The sequence below is a fragment of the Aquarana catesbeiana genome, linkage group LG01 (assembly GCF_042186555.1).
Source record: "Aquarana catesbeiana isolate 2022-GZ linkage group LG01, ASM4218655v1, whole genome shotgun sequence".
Lineage (NCBI taxonomy): Eukaryota > Metazoa > Chordata > Amphibia > Anura > Ranidae > Aquarana > Aquarana catesbeiana.
Window position 1 is genome coordinate 474,989,175 of NC_133324.1, and position 23,893 is coordinate 475,013,067.

At 41.2% G+C, this 23,893-nt stretch overlaps 1 protein-coding gene across 3 annotated transcripts; it reads left to right on the plus strand.

The window, feature by feature from the left end:
- The first annotated feature begins 831 nt into the window (after positions 1-831).
- Positions 832-21,159, plus strand: LOC141102387 (solute carrier family 46 member 2-like). Of its 3 annotated transcripts, XM_073591350.1 has the most exons (4): positions 839-2,478; positions 3,218-3,301; positions 7,000-7,156; positions 18,331-21,159. In XM_073591350.1, the coding sequence occupies exons 1-4, from the start codon at positions 1,413-1,415 to the stop codon at positions 18,383-18,385; spliced, it is 1,362 nt and encodes a 453-aa protein (XP_073447451.1). In that variant the 5' UTR covers positions 839-1,412; the 3' UTR covers positions 18,386-21,159. The 3 variants fall into 3 exon arrangements, with proteins under 3 accessions (XP_073447465.1, XP_073447451.1, XP_073447459.1); XM_073591364.1 differs by lacking the exon at positions 7,000-7,156 and having other exon boundaries at positions 832-2,478; XM_073591358.1 differs by lacking the exon at positions 3,218-3,301.
- Positions 21,160-23,893: the final 2,734 nt, after the last annotated feature.

Here is a 23,893-nt window from a genome sequence, read left to right on the forward strand (position 1 = left end):
TATGTAATTTGTCCAGCCAGTCCTGATATTTAGACAGCCCTACAAGGTAACACAGCCAGGCCGCTGACCTATTTTTTTTTTTTTGCTGCAGTTAAAGTGTTAGTGTTAGTTCACTTTTCTCTGCAAAAAAATTAGGATGAACTAACACTGTACACCCTCCCTACCCACCACCCGGCCCCTGCTGTACTTAGCTGTAGGGATGCTGAGCTGTCAATACCCACACAGCCGGTCCAGAGGTCTGGGGATTTGAAATCCCTGCTCTTCTCCCTCTTCTCTGTACAGCACTTCCAGGATGGACCAGAGCGATTTTAGTTGGTCAGCACCTGCACAGTAAATCACATCTGTCACAGAAGTATCAGCATCTCCAGACGTAAGTGCAGCAGGGGGTGAGGAGGGCGAATAGAGTTAGTTCATCTTTTTCAGAACCCTGCCCTAGACTGCGAGGTCATCTTTCTTCTTTACTTTTCTCGGCTTGCAAAGCGCAAAAAAGGGAGCGCTGTCAATTACACTCAGTGAGTAGGGGCGGGGCCAAACCACGCTCTGTGTGTCTCATAGACACACACACACACAAGTGGCTCGGGAGTGAGCACACATGAGTGCCCCCAGAGCAAGCAGCTTACTGTGGGGGCACTCAGCAGGGGGGAGGTGCCAGTAGCGCCTGCAGGGGACACCGAGAAGAGGATCTGGGCTGCTCTGTGCAAAACCACTGCACAAAGTAGGTAAGTATAACATGTTTGTTATTTTTTAAAAAAATTAATCTTTACAAACACTTTAATATCTATGCATCTAGAAAGACATTTCATGTTTTTACATTAAGTGTTTTTTTTACTATCTGCAGAAAGTTCAACATATTTCAGCTCAGAATTTTCCACAATAAGGTTACCACAATGTTTTAGGAACATTTCTGCTACAACATTTCAGCTTCTAAAATGACGTGGCAACCATTTATCTCTTCCTTGTTCCTCATGCCAAGCTGCATCACAGACTGCAATACCTACTTCTCTATTTAAGTCAGCGAATCACAATAGTCTGGCAAAGGAGGAAGTTTTACATATCTGAAAACCAGTTTGTTTTGTCACGACTACCTACAAACAAAGCTCCTCAGATTATTTTAAACATTCATCACTTTACTGCAGACATAGTTCTCTGTAACCATTACTTATGGTTTCATACTTTAGAAGATGTCAGAAGATGATAGAAAGAAACACAAAGATTCAACATTTCTTTGCAACCTATTTAGAATACATTCACAGTGAAATTTAGGCTTTAGTTTTCTTTAGACTATGGAAAATCTAGGCTAGTTGATTACGTGTTAAACTTGGCTACAAAAGAAGCTCCGAATTCTAGCTGGTGTTCAATCATCTGAAGAAGACCTCTTATTTCAAAAGGTAAACAATTTCAAGTTCATAAAAATGAGGACATGGATTGAGCCAGTGGTAGCTGGATCCCAGTTAGCTGGCTGCTTTTATGATACTGGTTTACTTTTGGTGGTAAAAAATTACTACAACCAGACAAACACACTATCGAACAGTTCCAGCGAAGATGTACTACAGAAGTCCATCTCTAATTTCTACATCATATACAACCTCATCATCAGACTGACCCCTCTGCCTTCTGCCTACATTCTGGCAAAAATAGGAGATACAGGGAAACGAAAGATAACACTTTGTGTTCCACTTGTTGGGTTTTTTATATCCAGTTTATGTCTTCTCTTTGTAACTCTCTGGGACTTGCCCATAAAAGTCATGTTTGGCCCAGCTGTTTTCAATGGCTTGTGTGGTTGGTTCATAGCTTACTGGTCATCGGTTATGGCATGGGCTTCACTGGATTCCTCCACTATGAGAAGGTCTCTCAGACTTGTTATCACAGAGTGCACGTTTGGCTTGGCTGGATTCATTGGAAGCCTAATTTCCGGCCATATATTTATTTACCAAGTTGATAATCACCCAGGGATAATTTTGATGTGCTGCAGCCTTGCAAGTTATGCGTTTTGTCACTTGTATATCATTTTTATTTTGAAGACTCCTCATTGTGAGATTATTAAAAAAGAGGAGATTATCTCTGAAAGCGCTGTAGACCAAGCTGAAGACCAAGCAGTTCCTCAAGAAGTTCCTACAGAACGCAGCAGACTAATTAATTCTTCCAAAGAGATTGCATCGCTCAAGAAAACATATGTATTTTCCTCTAAAGTTACTATTTTTCTCCTGTTTTTGAGTGCTACCTTATATAATTCTGCAGTCAATGGTGCTGAAGATGTGATCAATTTTTTTATGCTAAAGAAACCACTGAGCTGGGGCCCAGTAGAAGTTGGCTATGGAAATGCTGCGGCCTACATGATCTTTGTTACCAGTTTTCTTGGTGTTTTTGTTTTCTCTAGATGTTTACAAGATTTGAGCTTGGTCATTTTTGGAATGTTTTCATTTTTGGCTGGAATTCTTATAATGGCTTTTGTACGCTGGACCTATCTATATTACATTGGTAAGTAAAAAAACTTGGGTTGTTTTGTATTTACAGACCCTGGTGCACCAGATGGGTGAACTGTGGTTGTGGTAAAAATATGGGTGTGGTCTTTTATTATATATGCACATATATTTACATAGACCTTGTGGTCCTTTTTATGCTATAGCCCATTTTTTCACCTTCAAACTATATCAGTATAGGTAGGCTTATGAGCTTATAAGCCTGTAAGCCAAGGTTTACCTTCACACCCCCCCCCCCCCCCCAATTTAGTTCACTCAATTCCTTTACACAGGGTACATTTATAAACCTGTATCTCCTAATTGTATATATAATATTTTCTTAAACAGCATTCTATTTTTTAAATAACTATGTAAATAATGGATGCATATTAAATTGAGCCGAAAACGAACTGCAACAGATGACACCCTTACATAAGCCATCATGACATCATATCATCATCAAAAACGTGTATAATCATTTTTACTTTTGGTGAGACAGAGGATCCTGCTTTTTATAAAAGAATGATGTGTGCATATGATATTCTTAGGTTTCTCAGATCAACCCTTTAGGAGCATATAAATCACATTTAGTTCCCCTTTTGTTAGATTTTACTGTGGAAAGAATGATTTATGCCACGTTCATAAATCAGATTGATGGGAACTAAATACACTGCTAAGTCAGCAAGTGAAAAATTCTAACTCTAAAATTAATACTTTGTTATTTCTGATACTATTTTACTATTGTTCTTATATTTTAGCCAGACTTGCCATGATGTTTTCTCTGATCCCCATGCCAACAATCAGGGCTATATTATCCAAACTCACAAAGGAGTCATCTTATGGTAAGGGGAATACAAATATACTTCTTATGATTGACAACTACATACCTAAGCTTGTCATGCAGAGCAATCACTATAGTCTGTCATCAATATTATTTGTGAATAGTTATTTACTTATTCTTTCTGTGGATTCACGCTACAGTCAATACAATTTGTTTTGGTTTTCAATAGAGAGGGGACGGGTCAGGAACCTGTGTTGGGTTTTTAGAACAGTAGCATAAACTGCACAGGAATTGAGTGAAAATATCCTCAAAGGGGATACAGACAAGACTAAAAACCTGACAGATGATGCCGGTGTCCCTGTTGGAGAGATTCTTTTCACATCCTGTCCCAGTGACACAAGAAAAAAGTCCCACTAATAGGAATGCAGAATAATACAAGCATGGTGGAGGCTTTAAAACTTCCTAATTCTTCTAGGAAAAAGGGGATTTACTGCCATCTACAGTGCCTTGCAAAAGTATTCACCCCCCTTGGCATTTTTCGTGTTTTGTTGCCTCACAACCTGGAATCAACATGGATTGTTTGAGGACTTGCATCATTTAATTTACAGAACATGCCCACAACTTTGAAGATGTTTTTTTTTTATTGTGAAGCAAACAACAAATAGGACGAAATAACAGAAAAAGTCAATGTGCATAACTTTTCACCCCCCTAAAGTCAATACTTTGTAGAGCCACCTTTTGCGGCTATCACAGCTCCGAGTCACTTTGGATAAGTCTCTATGAGCTTGACACATCTTACCACTGGGATTTTTGCCCATTCCTCCTTGCAAAACTGCACCAGCTCCTCCAAGTTGTATGGTTTACTCTTGTGAACAGCAATCTTTAAGTTTAACCACAGATTTTCTATTGGATTGAGGTCTGGGCTTTGACTAGGCCATTCCAGCACATTTACATGTTTCCCCTTAAACCACTCAAGTGTTGCATTAACAGTGTGTTTGGGGTCATTGTTCTGCTGGAAGGTGAACCTCCGTCCTAGCCTCAAATTACACACAGAGTGGTACAGATTTTGCTCAAGAATATCCCTGTGTTTAGCACCATCCATCTTTCCCTCAACTCTGACCAGTTTCCCAGTCCCGACTGTTGAAAAACATCCCCACAGCATGATGCTGCTATATAGCCCAACTCTATGGAGTGTACGGCTTATTGTCGTCCTATATACAGATACTCCAGTCTCTGCTGTGGAACTCTGCAGCTCCTCCACGATTACCTTAGGTCTCTGTGCTGCCTCTCTGATTAATGCCCTCCGTGAATTTTGGTGTATGGTTGTCTCTTGGCAGGTTTGCTGTTGTGCCATGTTATTTCCATTTGGTTATGATAGATTTGATGGTGCTCCTAGGGATCATCAAAGATTAGGATATTTTTTTTTATAACCTAACCCTGACTTGTACTTCTCAACAACATTGTCCCTTACTTGTTTGGAGAGTTCCTTGGTCTTCATGGCAGTGTTTGGTTAGTGGTGCCTCTTGCTTAGGTGTTGCAGCCTCTGGGGCCTTTCAAAAAGGTGTGTATATGTAATGACAGATCATGTGACACTCAGATTGCACACAGGTGGACATCATTTCACTAATTATGTGACTTCTGAAGGTAATTGGTTGGACCAGAGCTTTTTATAGGCTTCATAACAAAGGGGGTGAATACATACGCACATGCCAATTATCATTTTTTTTATTTCTGAAAAATAGTTTTATGTATATATTTTTCTAATTTTACTTCACCAACTTAGACTATTGTGTTCTGATCCATCACATATAACTCAGATAAAAAACATTGAACTAAAGGTTGTAATGTAACAAAATAGGTAAAAAGCCAAGGGGGGTGAATACTTTTGCAAGGCCCTGTACAGCCCTGCTGGAGAGATTCTACCCAAATCCTCTCCCAGTGACCACACAGGAATTGGCAAAAAGTCTTACCAATGGGGTCACAGGCAGAAAGAAAAAACAAACAGAAGTTGTATCCCTCCCCACTCCAAGACTAAATTAAAGTGGTTATAAAGCCTTAACGTTCTTTACATTAATGCATTATGCATTAATTAAAAAAAACTTCTGTGCCAGAAGACCTCCCTAGCACCCCCTTCTACTTACCTGAGCTCATTCTCAAGTGCTGTGCCCAAAAGCAGCAGCTTTCTCTGCTCTCTCTCTCTTCTCACAGGGCAGATTGATAGCAGTGGGAGTCATTGACTCCTGCTGCTTTCAATCAAATTCTGTGAAGATGGAGTAGGGGGCACTATAGACGCAGACAGGGCAGCTCAGGAGCAACTCACACAAATTTCCCCCAAAAAAACTCCTCCACCATTTATGTGAAAAATCAAACACATGTCTATCTTGCTGGAAAATTAATATATAATGTTCTTGTGACAATGTAAAATCTTCATACATATATCTGCATGTGCGTCCCTGTGGTTCACTTCAGACCAGCTCCTACTGCTCCGCCTAGTGCTCTGATAATTCATTGCTTAAACGCAGATAGTATGACTTTTTTTTCCATTTTGGATAGAGTGGAGAGGGATTAGATCACCTGTCAGGTTTTTACTGCTGTCTAGGGAGAGTCACCCTCTCTATTTGTACTGTTTACCATTATCATTGAAAGTGAAAGTATAAGAATATCCAAAATTTTGGGTTGACATAGAACAGTATAGAGAGGAGATCTTCCAATGGGGACACTGGATTGAGAATGTGAAGTTGACATTTTTTTGTAATAAAATCAGCACGCTCAATCTCTTTGAAAACATTTTCGGCACACTATGCTCAAAAGGTTGTGTACCCCTGCCCTAAACCCTCCATTACTCTATACAAAACAGAGTTTTGCCTTTAGTTACACTTTAACATTTCTGGATGTTCCTATACCATAGCAAATTCGGAAATCTGGAAATTCGGAATTTCAAAAATAAGAATGAAAATCCGAAAATTCAAAAACCCGAAAATTTGAAAATCTGAAATAATAACTAACTGATAATAACGTAACTATTACTAACTATTAAATTATAGGTATCCTTTCAAAGTTAGTAAATGTAACGAATACGAATTTATCCAAAGTTATGAATTATCCGTAACAACGAATGCTAAACGAATGGAATGTAACAAATTAATAATAATAAATAACAATAATAATAATAATAATAAAAATGTATTATTATTTATTATTATTTTGTTCCATTCAATTTGTTTAGATGCGTCATTATTTATTTCAGATAGTTCGTAACGTCAGATAAATTTGAATTCGTTACATTCCCTAACAGCCAAATTTGAAAGAAAATTCCAATACCTATAATTTAATAGTTAGTTATTATTAGTTAGTTAGGTATTATTTCAAATTTTTGGATTTTCGTTCTTTCGAATTTTTCGGATTTTCCATTGTTATTTTCGGATTTTTACATTTTTGAATTTCCAAATTTTCAAATTTTAGAATTTCCAAATTTTCAAATTTTAGAATTTCCAAATTTCCAAATTTTTGAATTCTCGAATTTCCAAATTTCCAAATTTCCGAAAAAAAACAAAAAACAAATGAAACAAAAACAAACAAATTTTTTTGGCAGTGCACATGTCTAGTATTTTCATTGGCTCTCGGTGCTAAATTGAGTGGTGGGGGAGCTTGGGGAATGAAGATGAGCAGGGCCTTGCACAGGTTAGCTTTTAGGAAACATAAGCATTATTGTATACTCCTGTTGGCAGATAACTGAATGACAACGGTATTCTTTTTCAGGAAAAGTATTTGCAGTACTTCAGATCATCATAGGAGTTGTGTCTGTGGCAACATCAACAGCATATATTGCAATATATCAAGTTACTCTAGACTGGTTTAGTGGCTTCAGTTTCATCGTGATCTCTATTGTTGCCTTTATAAGTTTTATTCCAATCAGGTAACAATGTAGCTGTTTTATTTTTGTACTATTTCATCATACACCCAAAAGGGTTGATAGATAATGCATGCATGTTGCCATATACAAATTTCAGTATGCCCATGCCATGCTGTAAATGAAAAAAGCGGTGTGACGCCCCATTATATGTGACTGAGAACTACTGTTTTATAAGTCAAATGTTTCATGTGACAGGCATCATGAAGGATACAGGCATTAGGATATACAGTATCTCATAAAAGTGAGTACACCCCTCACATTTTTGTAAATAATTTATTATATCTTTTTATGTGACAACACTGAAGAAATGACACTTTGCTACAATGTAAAGTAGTGAGTGTACAGCTTGTATAACAGTGTAAATTTGCTGTCCCCTCAAAATAACTCAACACACAGCCATTAATGTCTAAACCGTTGGCAACAAAAGTGAGTACACCCCTAAGTGGAAATGTCCAAATTGGGCCCAAAGTGTTAATATTTTTTGTAGCCACCATTATTTTCCAGCACTGCCTTAACCCTCTTGGGCATGGAGTTCACCAGAGCTTCACAGGTTGCCATTGGAGTCCTCTTCCACTCCTCCATGATGACATCACGAAGCTGGTGGATGTTAGAGACCTTGCGCTCCTCCACCTTCCGTTTGAGTATGCCCAACAGATTAGGGTGACCAGATTTTTAAAATGAAATCCGGGGACATATTTTTTTTTACTAGTAATGGCGGCAATCAGCGACTCATAGCGGGACTGCGATATTGCGGTGGATAAATCGGACACTAAGTGACACTTTGTGGGAACCAGTGACACTAATACAGTGATCAGTGTTAAAAATATGCACTGTCACTGTATAATGACAATGGGAAGGGGATAACATCTAGGGCAATCAAAGGGTTAAATGTGTGCCCAACAAGTGTTTTCTCACTGTGGGGGAGGTGCTTTTACTAAGGGAAGGCATAGATCCCTGTACCTGCTTTGCAGGAACACAGGATCAATGTCTTCCATACTGAGAGAACGGCGAACTGCCTTGTTTACATAGGCAGACCACCGTTCTGCCTGTGTACATAATGACCACCGGTACCCACTGATCATTGAGTCCGCCAGAACCGCTGATTGGCTCCAATACCCAAAAATGCAGGATCACGTATATGAGTGACCCTGCGCAGCGTAACCGCCCTGTAGCAGTAATTCTGCTATGGGGCAGTCGGCAACTGGTTAAGATCATCAACATTATGATAACTCACAGGCAGCAGGCACGCTATCATGGCTCTGGCTGGCTCTGTCACAGTGTGTCATATAACATGGCTGCTAGGTGCTGATTTTGTTAACTTATGACCAATAAGTGCCTGCTGCCTGTGAGTTCTGATACCATCCATTATGCCAGAGAGACAGACAAAGTGCAATGTAGTCTATTCACAGACACCCCCAAAGTACACCTGTGTTGAAGCCCTGAAGGCACTGGCAGCCCCACGATCGGATCCGCTTTCCCTCTGATCCTGCTGCTGGACACTGTCAGCTGAGCTCAGCTGCCTCTCTCTGCCCGTCACCTCCGCCTGTCTCACAGCCTCTCAAGTCTCACTCTCTGGGCACCGGCTACTACTGGGTGGGGAGCGGAGGAAGATCACTCTGCCGGGGAAGGCATAAGCAGGCAGGTGGCTGGCCGGGATTTGAGCCAAGGCAAAAGAACATGTGAGCGGAGCTGAATGGGCATGCGCCCGAAACTGAAAAAATAGTCCCTCCGCTCCGACCAGCACATGATCATCAGAAAGGGGCACAGATAATGGAAAAAATAATCCCCCTAAGCTAGTTGAAGCGGCAGAGCGGGGGTGTCTAAATCAGATTTTTTTTTCAATTCTGCACTGTCTTTGAAATTGCCCCAGCTATTGAAATCCAATCCGGGGACAGACTTGGTCCGGGGACAGTGTCCTCAATCCGGGGACTGTCCCCGGAAACTGGGGACATCTGGTCACCCTACCACAGATGCTCAATAGGGTTTAGGTCTGGAGACATGCTTGGCCTGTCCATCACCTTAGCTTCTTTACCAAGGTAGTGGTCGTCTTGGAGGTGTGTTTGGGGTCGTTATCATGTTGAAATACAGCCCTGTGGCCCAGTCTCCAAAGGGAGGGGATCATGCTCTGCTTCAGTATGTCATAGTACATGTTGGCATTTATGGATCCGTCAACGAACTGTAGCTCCCCAGTGCCGGCAGCACTCATGCAGCTCCAGACCATGACACTCCCACCACCATGCTTGACTGTAGGCAAGACAAACTTGTCTTTGTACTCCTCATCTAGTTGCCGCCACACACGCTTGACACCATCTGAACCAAATACATTTATCCTGGTCTCATCAGACCACAGGACATGGTTCCAGTAATCCATGTCCTTCATCTGCTTGTCTTCAGCGAACTGTTTGCAGGCTTTCTTGTGCATCATCTTTAGAAGAGGCTTCCTTCTGGGATGACAGCCATGCAGACCAATTTGATGCAGTTTGCTGCCAGTGGTTTAGACATTAATGGCTGTGTGTCGAGTTATTTTGAGGGGACAGCAAATTTACACTGCTATACAAGCTGTACACTCACTACTTTATATTGTAGCAAATTGTCATTTCTGCAGTGTTGTCACATGAAAAGATAGAATAAAATACTTACAAAAATGTGAGGGATGTAATACTGTAGATATTTATATATATATATACAGTGGGGACGGAAAGTATTCAGACCCCCTTAAATTTTTCACTCTTTGTTATTTTGCAGCCATTTGCTAAAATCATTTAAGTTCATTTTTTTCCTCATTAATGTACACACAGCACCCCATATTGACAGAAAAACACAGAATTGTTGACATTTTTGCAGATTTATTAAATAAGAAAAACTGAAATATCACATGGTCCTAAGTATTCAGACCCTTTGCTCAGTATTTAGTAGAAGCACCCTTTTGATCTAATACAGCCATGAGTCTTTTTGGGAAAGATGCAACAAGTTTTTCACACCTGGATTTGGGGATCCTCTGCCATTCCTCCTTGCAGATCCTCTCCAGTTCTGTCAGGTTGGATGGTAAACGCTGGTGGACAGCCATTTTTAGGTCTCTCCAGAGATGCTCAATTGGGTTTAAGTCAGGGCTCTGGCTGGGCCATTCAAGAACAGTCACAGAGTTGTTGTGAAGCCACTCCTGCGTTATTTTAGCTGTGTGCTTAGGGTCATTGTCTTGTTGGAAGGTAAACCTTCGGCCCAGTCTGAGGTCCTGAGCACTCTGGAGAAGGTTTTCATCCAGGATATCCCTATACTTGGCCGCATTCATCTTTCCCTCGATTGCAACCAGTCGTCCTGTCCCTGCAGCTGAAAAACACCTCCACAGCATGATGCTGCCACCACCATGCTTAGCTGTTGGGACTGTATTGAACAGGTGATGAGCAGTGCCTGGTTTTCTCCACACATACCACTTAGAATTCAGGCTTTCATGTGTCTTGCACTGAGGAGAGGCTTCCGTCGGGCCACTCTGCCATAAAGCCCGGACTGGTGGAGGGCTACAGTGATGGTTGACTTTCTACAACTTTCTCCCATCTCCCGACTGCATCTCTGGAGCTCAGCCACAGTGATCTTTGGGTTCTTCTTTACCTCTCTCACCAAGGCTCTTCTCCCCCGATAGCTCAGTTTGGGCGGACGGCCAGCTCTAGGAAGGGTTCTGGTCGTCCCAAATGTCTTCCATTTAAGGATTATGGAGGCCACTGTGCTCTTAGGAACCTTAGGTGCAGCAGAATGTTTTTTGTAACCTTGGCCAGATCTGTGCCTTGCCACAATTCTGTCTCTGAGCTTTTCTGGCAGTTCCTTTGACCTCATGATTCTCATTTGCTCTGACGTGCACTGTGAGCTGTAAGGTCTTATATAGATAGGTGTGTGGCTTTCCTAATCAAGTCTAATCAGTATAATCAAACACAGCTGGACTCAAATGAAGATGTAGAACCATCTCAAGGACGATCAGAAGAAATGGACAGCACCTTAGTTAAATATATGAGTGTTACAGCAAAGGGTCTGAATACTTAGGACCATGTGATATTTCAGTTTTTCTTTTTTAATAAATCTGAAAAATGTCAACAATTCTGTGTTTTTCTGTCAATATGGGGTGCTGTGTGTACATTAATGAGGTAGAAAAAATTAACTTAAATTATTTTAGCAGATGGCTGCAATATAACAAAGAGTAAAAAATTTAAGGGGGTCTGAATACTTTCCGTCCCCACTGTATAGATCTATATCTATATCTATAGATATAGATCTATACAGTGCCTTGCAAAAGTATTCACCCCCTTGGCTTTTTACCTATTTTGTTACATTACAGCCTTTAGTTCAATGTTTTTTTAACCACTTGAGCCCCGGACCATTATGCTGCCTAAGGACCAGAGGTTTTTTTCCAATTTGGCACTGCGTCGCTTTAACTGCTTATTGCGCGGTCATGCAATGCTGTACCCAAACGAAATTTGCGTCCTTTTCTTCCCACAAATAGAGCTTTCTTTTGATGGTATTTGATCACCTCTGCGGTTTTTATTTTTTGCGCTATAAACGGAAAAAGACCGAAAATTTTGAAAAAAAATGATATTTTCTACTTTTTGTTATAAAAAAAATCCAATAAACTCAATTTTAATCATACATTTAGGCCAAAACGTATTCGGCCACATGTCTTTGGTAAAAAAAATGTCAATAAGCGTATATTTATTGGTTTGCGCAAAAGTTATAGCGTCTACAAACTAGGGTACATTTTCTGTAATTTACACAGCTTTTAGTTTATGACTGCCTATGTCATTTCTTGAGGTGCTAAAATGGCAGGGCAGTACAACCCCCCCCCCCCCCCAAATGACCCCATTTTGGAAAGTAGACACCCCAAGGAAATTGCTGAGAGGCATGTTGAACCCATTGAATATTTATTTTTTTTGTCCCAAGTGATTGAATAATGACAAAAAAAAAAAAAAAATATTTACAAAAAGTTGTCACTAAATGATATATTGCTCACACAGGCCATGGGCCTATGTGGAATTGCACCCAAATACAATTCCAAAATACATTTAGCTGCTTCTCCTGAGTATGGGGATACCACATGTGTGGGACTTTTTGGGAGCCTAGCCGCGTACGGGGCCCCGAAAATCAATCACCGCCTTCAGGATTTCTAAGGGTGAAAATTTTTGATTTCACTCTTCACTGCCTATCACAGTTTCGGAGGCCATGGAATGCCCAGGTGGCACAAACCCCCCCCAAATGACCCCATTTTGGAAAGTAGACACCCCAAGCTATTTGCTGAGAGGCATGGTGAGTATTTTGCAGCTCTCATTTTTTTTTCCGTATTTTTTGAAAATGAAGAAAGACAAGAAAAAACATTTTTTTTTTCTTTTTTCAATTTTCAAAACTTTGTGACAAAAAGTGAGGTCTGCAAAATACTCACTATACCGCTCAGCAAATAGCTTGGGGTGTCTACTTTCCAAAATTGGGTCATTTGGGGGGGTTTTGTGCCACCTGGGCATTCCATGGCCTCCGAAACTGTGATAGGCAGTGAAGAGTGAAATCAAAAATTCACGCCCTTAGAAAGCCTGAAGGCGGTGCTTGGTTTTCGGGGTCCCGTGCGCGGCTAGGCTCCCAAAAAGTCTCACACATGTGGTATCCCCGTACTCAGGAGAAGCAGCAGAATGTATTTTGGGGTGTAATTTCACATATTCCCATGGCATGTTTGAGTAATATATCATTTAGTGACAATTTTGTGCAAAAAAAAAAAAAAATTTGTCTCTTTCCCGCAACTTGTGTCACAATATAAAATATTCCATGGACTCGACATGCCTCTCAGCAATTAGCTTGGGGTGTCTACTTTCCAAAATGGGGTCATTTGGGGGGGTTTTGAACTGTCCTGGCATTTTATGCACAACATTTAGAAGCTTATGTCACACATCACCCACTCTTCTAACCACTTGAAGACAAAGCCCTTTCTGACACTTATTGTTTACATGAAAATGTTTTTTTTTTTTTGCAAGAAAATTACTTTGAACCCCCAAACATTATATATTTTTTTAAAGCAAATGCCCTACAGATTAAAATGGTGGGTGTTTAATTTTTTTTTTTTCACACAGTATTTGCACAGCGATTTTTCAAACGCATTTTTTGGGGAAAAAACACACTTTTTTAAATTTTAATGCACTAAAACACACTATATTGCCCAAATGTTTGATGAAATAAAAAAGATGATCTTAGGCCGAGTACATGGATACCAAATATGACATGCTTTACAATTGCGCACAAACGTGCAGTGGCAACAAAATAAATACATTTTTAAAAGCCTTTAAAAGCCTTTACAGGTTACCACTTTAGATTTACAGAGGAGGTCTACTGCAAAAATTACTGCCCTCGATCTGACCTACGCGGTGATACCTCACATGCATGGTGCAATTGCTGTTTACGTTTGACGACAGACCGCCGCTTGCGTTCGCCTTAGCGCGAGAGCAGGGGGCGACAGGGGTGCTTTTTTTTTTCTTTATTATTTTTTTGCTTTTTTATCTTATTTTTAAACTGTTCCTTTCATTTTTTTTTTTTTTTATCATTTTTATTGTTATCTCGGGGAATGTAAATATCCCCTATGATAGCAATAGGTAGTGACAGGTACTCTTTTTTGAAAAAATTGGAGTCTATTAGACCCTAGATCTCTCCTCTGCCCTCAAAGCATCTGACCACACCAAGATCGGTGTGATAAAATGCTTCCCCAATTTCCCAATGGCGCTATTTACATCCAGCGAAATCTAAGTCATAAAATGCTCGTAGCTTCCGGTTTCTTAGGCCATAGAGATGTTTGGAGCCACTCTGGTCTCTGATCAGCTCTATGGTCAGCTGGCTGAATCACCGGCTGCATTTTCAGGTTCCCTGTTGAGACAGGAGAGCCAGAGAAAAACACGGAAGACGGTGGGGGGGGGGGCATTCCCTCCCACAGCTTGTAAAAGCAGTCTAGAGGCTAATTAGCCGCTAGGATTGCTTTTACATGAAAGCCGACCGCTGGCTGAAAAGAATGATACCAAGATGATACCTAAACCTGCAGGCATCATTCTGGTATAACCACTCAAAGTTGTGAATGGCGTACCTGAAGACAAAAAAAAGGTTAACAATAAAGCACAGTAAACGGTAAAGTATAAAAAATTGCATACCTGAAAAGCAAACATGATAAAACATAATAACAATAAAACATTGCAGAATAGAATAGAGTAAAAAAGAGCAGAACAATAGAGAGAATAGAGAGAGAGAGAACAATAAAACGACAACTATTTTTTTTTATTTTATATATTTTTTTTTTTTTTTACACTTTTTTTGTAACTAACTTTTATAACGGTAACCGGTTCCAGGTTCGGGTCTCTCAAAATGCGATGGCATCTTGGGAGACCCTGTGAAAGTGTGCCTAGTCTGTGCAATGCTGTACCCTACGCTAATACTCAACTAGTGTATGGTAGCGTTCAACATTCACCAATGCAAAGACCAGGATTGTCAGGACAGGAGGGACAATAATAGCGGATGTCACGCCTATATCCGCGCTTGCTGCAGACACAACATCTTTTTTGGGGGGGTTCGTTGGGTAGGGGTACTCGGGAGGACATAAAGAAAATGCCTCTCATGCAGCCGACTGCATTTGGTTGGGGATGTGAATGGGGGAAGTACGGCGCTGCAGAAGTGGTGGGTTCCCAATTAGGATTGGCGAATGCAGCAGGAAGGGCATTATGGGCACGACGGGCCTGTGTTTGTCTTTTTGGTGGCAGCGGGACACTACTTGTGCTTGCCACCTCACCAGCTTGAACTGCACTTATGGGACTCGCCACGTCACCACGTGTTACTGCAGTGCTGGTTTGACTACGGCCGGGGTGTACTAGGCCACTGGTGCTTGCCAGTTCACCAAAACGCTACCAAAAAAACTGTTAGCGATCGCAGGGATCGGGCCTGACTCTGCGAACGCTGCAGTTATGCGTTTAGTCTTTTGTAAGTGACAGTGATCGATCGATACTGCACTTGGGTGGGCTGGGCTGGGCCGAGCGGAGGGGCAAAAGGCAGGTGCTAGCAGGTATCTGGGCTGATCCCGCTAACACTGCGTTTTTGGGAACCCTAAACTGCTGGGGACGCTAGTATAGATCTGATCGGATCAGATATTGATCCGTTCAGATACTATACCACTAAGGGTGTACAGTGCGTGCATGGGTGTTAGCGCTACTGGCACTAACCTGACGCTGCCTGGGGCTGGTGCTTGCCAGTTCACCAAAATACTACCAAAAAAACTGTTAGCGATCGCAGGGATCAGGCCTGACTCTGCGAACGCTGCAGTTATGCATTTAGTGTTTTGTAAGTGACAGTGATCGATCGATACTGCACTTGGGAGGGCTGGGCCGGGCGGAGGGGCAAAACGCAGGTGCTAGCAGGTATCTGGGCTGATCCCGCTAACACTGCGTTTTTGGGAACCCTAAACTGCTGGGGACGCTAGTATAGATCTGATCGGATATTGCGCTCTCACCTAGCAGCAATAGGGTCGCTGGTTCACATCCCGACCACGACACCATCTGCCTGGAGTTTGCATGTTCCCCCTGTGCCTGCGTGGGTTTCCTCCAGGCACTCAGGTTTCCTCCCACACTCCAAAGACATGCTGGTAGGTTAATCATATCCTGTCTACAAATTGGCCCTAGTATGTGTATATGTGTATGTGTTTGTAAGCATGTCGGGACCCTGCAGGGTAAAGGACCATGCTATATCAAGATGCAACTCAACTCTGTGTGTGATTTAAGGCTAGGACAGAGGTTCACCTTCCAGCAGGACAATGACCCCAAACACACTGCTAAAGCAACACTTGAGTGGTTTAAGGGGAAACGTGTAAATGTGTTGTAATGGCCTAAAAGCCCAGACCTCAATCCAATAGAAAATCTGTGGTCAGACTTAAAGATTGCTATTCACAAGTGCAAGCCATCCAACTTGGAGGACCTGGAGCAGTGTTGCAAGGAGGAATGGGCAAAAATCCCAGTGGTAAGAAGTGGCAAGCTCATAGAGACTTCTCCAAAGTGACTTCGAGCTGTGATAGCCACAAAAGGTAGCTCTACAAAGTATTGACTTTAGGGGGGTGAATAGCTATGCACATTGACTTTTTCTGTTATTTTGTCCTATTTGTTGTTTGCTTCACAATTAAAAAATAAAATCTTCAAAGTTGTGGGCATGTTCTGTAAATTAAACGATGCAAATCCTCAAACAATCCATGTTAATTCCAGGTTGTGAGGCAACAAAACATAAAAAATGCCAATGGGAGTGAATACTTTTGCAAGGCACTGTACATAGAGAATATATATATATATATATATATATATATATATATATATATAGACTATATATGTATAGACTATATATATATATATATATATATATATATATATATATATAGGCATACCCCACTTTTAAGTACGCAATGGGGTTTTTATGGGTTTATTTACTAAAGCTGGAAAGTGCAAAATCAGGCTTACTTCTGCATAGAAACCAATGAACTTCCAGGATTTATTACCAAAGCTTAATTGAACAAGCTGGGGTTAGAAGCTCATTGGTTTCTAAGCAGAAGTGAGTCTGATTTTGCACTTTCTAGCTTTAGTAAATAAACCCCACAGCTGTACAGATAACTCACCACAAGATGGCAGCCCCGCTTTTAAATGAAAATGCAGAACTAAGTTGCAACATTGTAAATGATTAATACAACATACTCTAGCAACAACTTCAACGTTGTGCCATGTGCAGTATCTATAGTTTAACTCCAGGCAGATATAAAAATCATCAATAAATGTTAAATATTCATTTTGATAAAAAAGCCTGTTTAATACTTGCAACCAGTGTAAGTGCCTGCTTTTGTATTTATTAAAACTTACTGATAACTCTGTGCAGTAGCATTTAAATTGGGAGAGGGAGAGACAATCAGATTTTCTGCATGCCAATATGCTGACAGTTAAAGTGGTTGTAAACCTCAGACATGAAATATGATCAAAGTAAAGTAACTCACTCCATAGTGTGTACAGTACTTGTCTCTATCCAGAGCACTGTGTGACATTTCTGTCTGCTGCTTCGTTCCTCTGCTATCCGCATGAAAAACTTCTGACAAGTTTTCCTGACACCAAGAAAAAAAAGGTGACGGGGAAGCTCCAGCACCCTGCCTGTGATTGATAGCCTCAGTTTCTGTGTGAAGGAGGTGTGTGCTTTTCCTGCACTCAGATCTCAGAGCTCTCTTCACTGAGAGGCTGTGCTTCCGGATCACAAAACTGATTGCATAGTAGTTAAAATTCTTTGGCAGGTCATAATTGGCACCTGTAACACTTGATCTAAATGTTTGATCTACAAACAAACAAAATACTATATAGATTTTTTTTCAGGTATTTGCAGCTTGCTGGGGATTTCACTTATTGCTATTAACATCATCATCCCATCATAGTCACAGTTAGTACATTCACTAATTGTACCTACTACCAGCTGTTATCATTTTTTTTCACTTGTGAAAGCTAGAGAGGCAGAGTTAGTAGACTAAAGCTCACCACACATGTTACAATCTGATTGTAGAATCTTCTTTAGATTTACCAACAAGTATGCAACGAAAAAAAAAAAACCTGCCTGATTGGGTATATATTGATTGGATACATTAGCTAGACCCTTGATTGTACAGATGTATTTTATAGGCAGTCTACATCTGAGCAGGATTTTTCATATTCTCAGTTTGTTTTGCCAGACCAATGTATGTCACATGTCTATTTTCCCACCCTGTTCTAATATTCCCTGCAACTTCTCTTTAACAGAGTATGGGATAACTAGATCCCCTGTCTGATTTTGATTGTCTGTGTTCCTGTTGCAGATTTTCCCTCAGTAGGGTAAATCTCAGAGCCCCGGATAACAGTAAAAGCCCCACAGGAATTTTAATCCAAAACAAGAAAAAAATATTTTACACACACTTTAACTCATAGCTGTCTTTATAAATACAATCGACCTAACATTTGCTAAGACAGACTAACTAATTTCCATGTAATAATGCTCACAATCCTATACTATCAACAACTATTATGCAATTAATTATATTATGTATGTCTGTTTTAAAACAAATACTGTGCTCAGCAACAACATTTAGCTTCTTTATGTTGTTAAATAATTTATAGTTCTCTAATCATATTTTACAGCTTTATAGCCTGGCAAACGTATGCAAGAAAGGAATCACCTGCAACTCAGGGATAATGGACGACCCACAGAAGGATAACTTTACTTAATATGCTTTACTTAATCATTTTCCTGACTGTCGTATCACATGTGTTCTAACAATTAACAGTGAATAGAATTGCTTCATGTGTTTGGTTGGTGAATCAGAATGATGATGCATCTGCCCAGGTTTGACTTCGCCAAGGGTTCAGCAAAAGTGTTTGAAATACTGCAGACCCGAACTTAGAATTCCGCAATCTGATTCATTTCAGTTTTAAAAAAAAAAAGGCTTTTTGCAGGTAGCTTTAGCAGTGACACATGCTTTTTTAATAGATGGTAATAAATGGAGATTGCCATTAGTTTGCTGTTGTTGTCCCTGTTTTTTGCTGATGCAAAAAATCTGTCCTGCCCCTGGCCAGTTTCTATCAAGCTTTGTTTAAGGATTTAAAGACTGTAGATGATTTGGTAGTCTAAAATAGGCCAGCTGCAGGACATTTTAATGCGGTAGAATTGGCTGAAAATGTGCTAGAGAAAAAGAGTGCATGCAGATGTTTTACAACAAGAACTACGATCTCAAATGACACAGCATTGTAAAATTGGCCAGCAATATGACAATTTTAAATAGCAAGAATAGGCCCAAATTCTACTATAGACAAATGCACAAGCTGGGTCTTTACTACAAGAAATAAGATACTACAGAGGATACATCAGTATGAAATTGTCCAGCAGCAAGACAGTTATCATCAAGGATAATAGGCCTAACTGGTGTATGCCTAACTTTTATTTTACTTGTGGGGATAGGGGATAAATATTAAATATTAAATATTCCCAAATATCAATAGTACTTGACTGACAGCAGAAGGGGCCTATGGCTCCACTGCCCTCAGTTTCTCCTGAGGAGGTAGGAAGTGAGAGGAGCTGTGCTGCAGCTGGAGACAGCCCCTGAAGGGTGACACAGCGTTTAGTAGGGATGGTGGGGTAGGACAGATAGCGAGGCGTTCTTTTACCTTAATTCAGAGAATGCATTAAGTTGCAAGATGTTTAGACTTTAGAACTACTTTCAAGCTTGTTTAGACTTGTGGTTGGGGGCAAGGGAGTTGCTAGGTGGCAAAAAGACCAGAAGCTTCAACCTGAAGTCCAAGGCCAGCACGGGGGGGGGGGGGGTCGATGGCAGTAGCGGTGTCGGGGTTTTTTGGCTGGGTGGTAGGGTTGTGTGGCGGGGGGTAAGCTCACTTGCTGGTTGTTGCACTGACCTACCTACCTGACATACACACACTGACCTACCTGACATACACTGACCTACCCTACCTGACATACACTGCCCTACCTACCTGACATACACACACTGACCTACCTGACATACACACACTGACCTATCTACCTGACCAGGGGACAGACTTCATGTGTCCTGCAGCAGCAGCTCAGCTCAGCCGTGGTGTGCGAGGCAGCCTGAGGAGAGGAAGAGAGCTGCCCACCTGAGCGGGGATCGCTGTGGTGCGGCGGCTGCATTGTAATTCCCGCGTTCTGGAGCCTGCAGAGCCTATGATGGAGGTCACACATCCCACTGTCCCACCATTGGACCAGTGAGAGCTCCATCATAGGCGCTGTAGGCTTCAGAAGGCGGAACCTGCTATGTGACTCGGCCACACTCGGCGGCACTCAGAATGAGATCGGTCCCCGCTCGGTGACGGCGCTCGGTTATAATAATAGAACAGTGTCCACCCGAGACCCGGGGCTTTTTGCGGACCCACTCGGGGCTTCAGCCACTGTCAGCCCCCCCCCGCCGATGCCACTGGTTGAGGGGCATTAAGAACACATGGTTGAGCCGTGTTTTTAGAGCCCCCCCAGCCACCACTCCCTCCTTAAGCTGATTAAGCTGTAATGGCAGCAGACAGGGGTGTTGACTCACCCCGATTGTGATACTTCGCTTCACACCCATGACAAAAACTAACCAACATGTCATGCTCAGCAGGCAGCAAGTCCACCGCAGGAAACCCATTCAGGTGAATGAGGAAGCACCACAAACACCCAGCAGGGCGTTTGTGCGGCAATTTTGGGGTTAAAACAGGTGGTGAAGAGGAGTCACATCTCCTTATTACTGCCTGTCAAACAGCTGTCACAAATGATCCAAGCACTGATCGCTTTTCAGAGAAGCAGTGGCTTAGACGCAGGTCTACACCTAACCTTAGTATCAGCAAATCTCCAGGTCAAGATGGTTTACATCCAAGAGTCCTCAAGGAAATTAGTTATAGTTATTGCTAGGCCATGTTTCCTAATTTTTAGAAGACCTTACAGACAGGAATTGTATCAACCAATTGATGAAAAGCAAAAGTTGTACTGATATTCAAAAAAGTTTCAAGATGTATACCAGGTAACTATAGACCAGTTAGCCTTACATCAATGCATTAAAGGTATGGGAGGGTATGGTAAGGAACAATATTCAAGAATTTGCCAGCAAAAATGTTAACAACCAGAATGGATTTATGAATCCATCCTATCAGACCATTCTACTAACATTCTATGAGAAAGTAAGCAGTAATTTAGATAGAAGGAGGCCAGTAAATGTTGTTTATCTGGACTTTGCTAAAGCATTCAATACAGTTTCCCACAGACACGTAATGTACAAATTAAGGTCCATTAGCATTTAAGAACTTATATGTACATATGTATATATGTATATAGGTCTGCCGATCTCGTGGTTTATCTAAATAAAATTTGAGTTTGCTATGATTTGTTTAGAATGTATACAACAAAAATGTTATCTTGTAAAATGTTGTAAATAAAGGACAAATAAGTCTTTTGATTCACCACAAGATGGCAGTATGCGCCCTTCACCATGGGTTTGTAGCTTTGGCTATGTATGTGCTCTCCTGGGATAACAAACTAACCAACTCTGCCAATACGATGTATAGAGCAATTTCTTTATTCCAGTCATGATAGGCTTAGTTCGCTTATCCAATGAGCGCTTTTGGGTCATTTTGTATGACCAATGGCAACGCTCCCTTGTCTTGCCAATAGAGAGTATATACACAGCGTGGGCGCAGGTGTGTGGGAGTACCCCTGATGATGTCATATCTGACAAAACGATCGTCGGGACGCTACGCACACACGCTCTGTGCATGCACATTTGTTTTTACAGACGTTTTACGGACTGTTCACTTGTAAGGAACTCTTCTTGTTTTGTTTGCACTGGAGAACTATCTTGAGTCTCAAATTATATATGCAGCTATGCAGCAGTGCTATTAAAAATACTTAAAGGGACAATACTACACTATCTAGAGTTTTTTTTCTCCTTGCATATCCATATATCCTGTTGCTGGGGCTACTTGATCATCACCCGGCAGGTATGGAGACTTCTGGTGGGAGACGCCCAGACATCTCTTCTGTGAATCTCTGATCCAATAATCGCTGTATGACCCCCCTGAATAAGGGTGGTCGCAGGCTTTCTGGTAAGCCTTTTATCTTACTGTGGTGACGGGCATCACGCGGTCAAGTATTTGATCCACACTTATATGTTCCACAGGGGATCCCTTTCATCGAATTTCAGTCACAAATTAACTTTATATATGTGCACTGTTTTTGCCATCACATTTGTCTTTTTTATTGATATTGCATTTTACAGTTTAACGTATGTTTATGCATTGTCATATATAATATTTTTTTTGCATATTGCACATTAGTTACAGTGATTATTGCACTTTTGCACTTTATAGTTATCACATGCTACTTATGCATGGTGTCATCTTATTTTAATTTAGTGCTGCACTTTACATGTAATATGATAACTGACAGAGAATTTAATATATATAAAAATATTATATAATATAAAATGTTCAACGATTGACATGGCGGGTGAACTGGCTTTGCCTACAGCTATAAATTTTGAACCAAATGACATTAAAAGAGGCAATGCCAGGCCTGAGACTCAGAGCACTGAAAATGGAATCTAAAGTGTTGGCATCTAGCAATGGCAATTGGACAATTGAAAAAAAATGACTTCCAATTTTAGAAAGTAATGTTTTCATTTGAAAACTTTTTTATTTACTTTAGAAACATGATGGATAAAAGTGATGTCTTAATAGAGAACATTTTCCACAATGGGGACATTATGTGGTTGTAAGCTAATTAGATTAAGGGGGACGGGAGCTAGACAAAAGGTAGGTAAAGCAGATTTTGCTTTAAGTTTTAGAAGCTGGGTGACTTCTGTACCACTTATTTTATAATAGGAGTGTAGCGCTACCCCCGATTAAGCCGCTGGATGATTGGGTTCCCTGGTTTCCAGTGATAAAGACCTGTCAGGCAATACCATATCCTCTGACATACCAAGGTTGAAAGAAAAGATGTTTATTTGGGCAAGACGCCTGGTGGATTAAATAACAAGGACAATCACCACAAATAATAGCAAATAGCATTTGCAATAATAACAATTTACAAAAGAGATATTATCAAACCTAATTTCATAGGGTACTTGAAACCTAGCTCAAAAGGGACAAATTCCAAACCCCCTGGGCCTTGACTTATGGGGGAACCCTAAACACAAGATATATTTTGTGACAGGGCTGGGCCCTGTTACTATGTACATGGTGGTAGAAAGTGCACAGGATTCTCGTGAATGCAGAATCAGAGTAAGGGGGGGTCTGGAACGTTCGTACTGAGCGGAGAAAGGTGGGATTTGGTATTCCCGAATTGGGTCAAAGGGTCAGGGTTTAGAGGCTTCAAAATGCTTTGAGAGGGAAGAAACCTTCGACCCAGGTCTTACTGGGGACCGGCTGGCTGTGTGTGCAGGTGTGCACATCCTTTATAAGCATAGACTTGTGCATAGTTCGGGCTCCCATTAGGAGACAGGTGTACTCTGTTGAGGGGAAAGATGTGCTTCACCCAAAAGTCAAGAGGTCTCAGGATAGGAGACAGGAGGGCTTCATTTGGGTGCCAGGAGACTCCACTATTGAGATGCTAGGGTGTGGGCTCATGCAGCAGGGAGCAGCAACTAAAGTTATCCGAGGAAGCTGCAAGTGTTGTATGTGAGCACTAGGGATGAGCCGAACACCCCCCGGTTCGGTTCGCACCAGAACCCGCGAACGGACCGAAAGTTCGCACGAACGTTAGAACCCCATTGACGTCTATGGGACTCGAACGTTCGAAATCAAAAGTGCTCATTTTAAAGGCTAATTTGCATGGTATTGTCCTAAAAAGGGTTTGGGGACCCGGGTCCTACCCCAGGGGACATGTATCAATGCAAAAAAAACTTTTAAAAACGGCCGTTTTTTCGGGAGCAGTGATTTTAATGATGCTTAAAGTAAAAAAAAAAAAGTGAAATATTCCTTTAAATATCGTACCTGGGGGGTGTCTATAGTATGCCTGTAAAGTGACGCATGTTTCCCATGTTTAGAACAGTCCCTGCACCAAATGTCATTTTTAAAGGAAAAAATCTCATTTAAAACTGCTTGCGGGTTTAATGTCATGTCGGGTCATGGCAATATGGATGAAAATCAGTGAGACAAACGGCATGGGTACCCCCCAGTCCATTACCAGGCCCTTTGGGTCTTG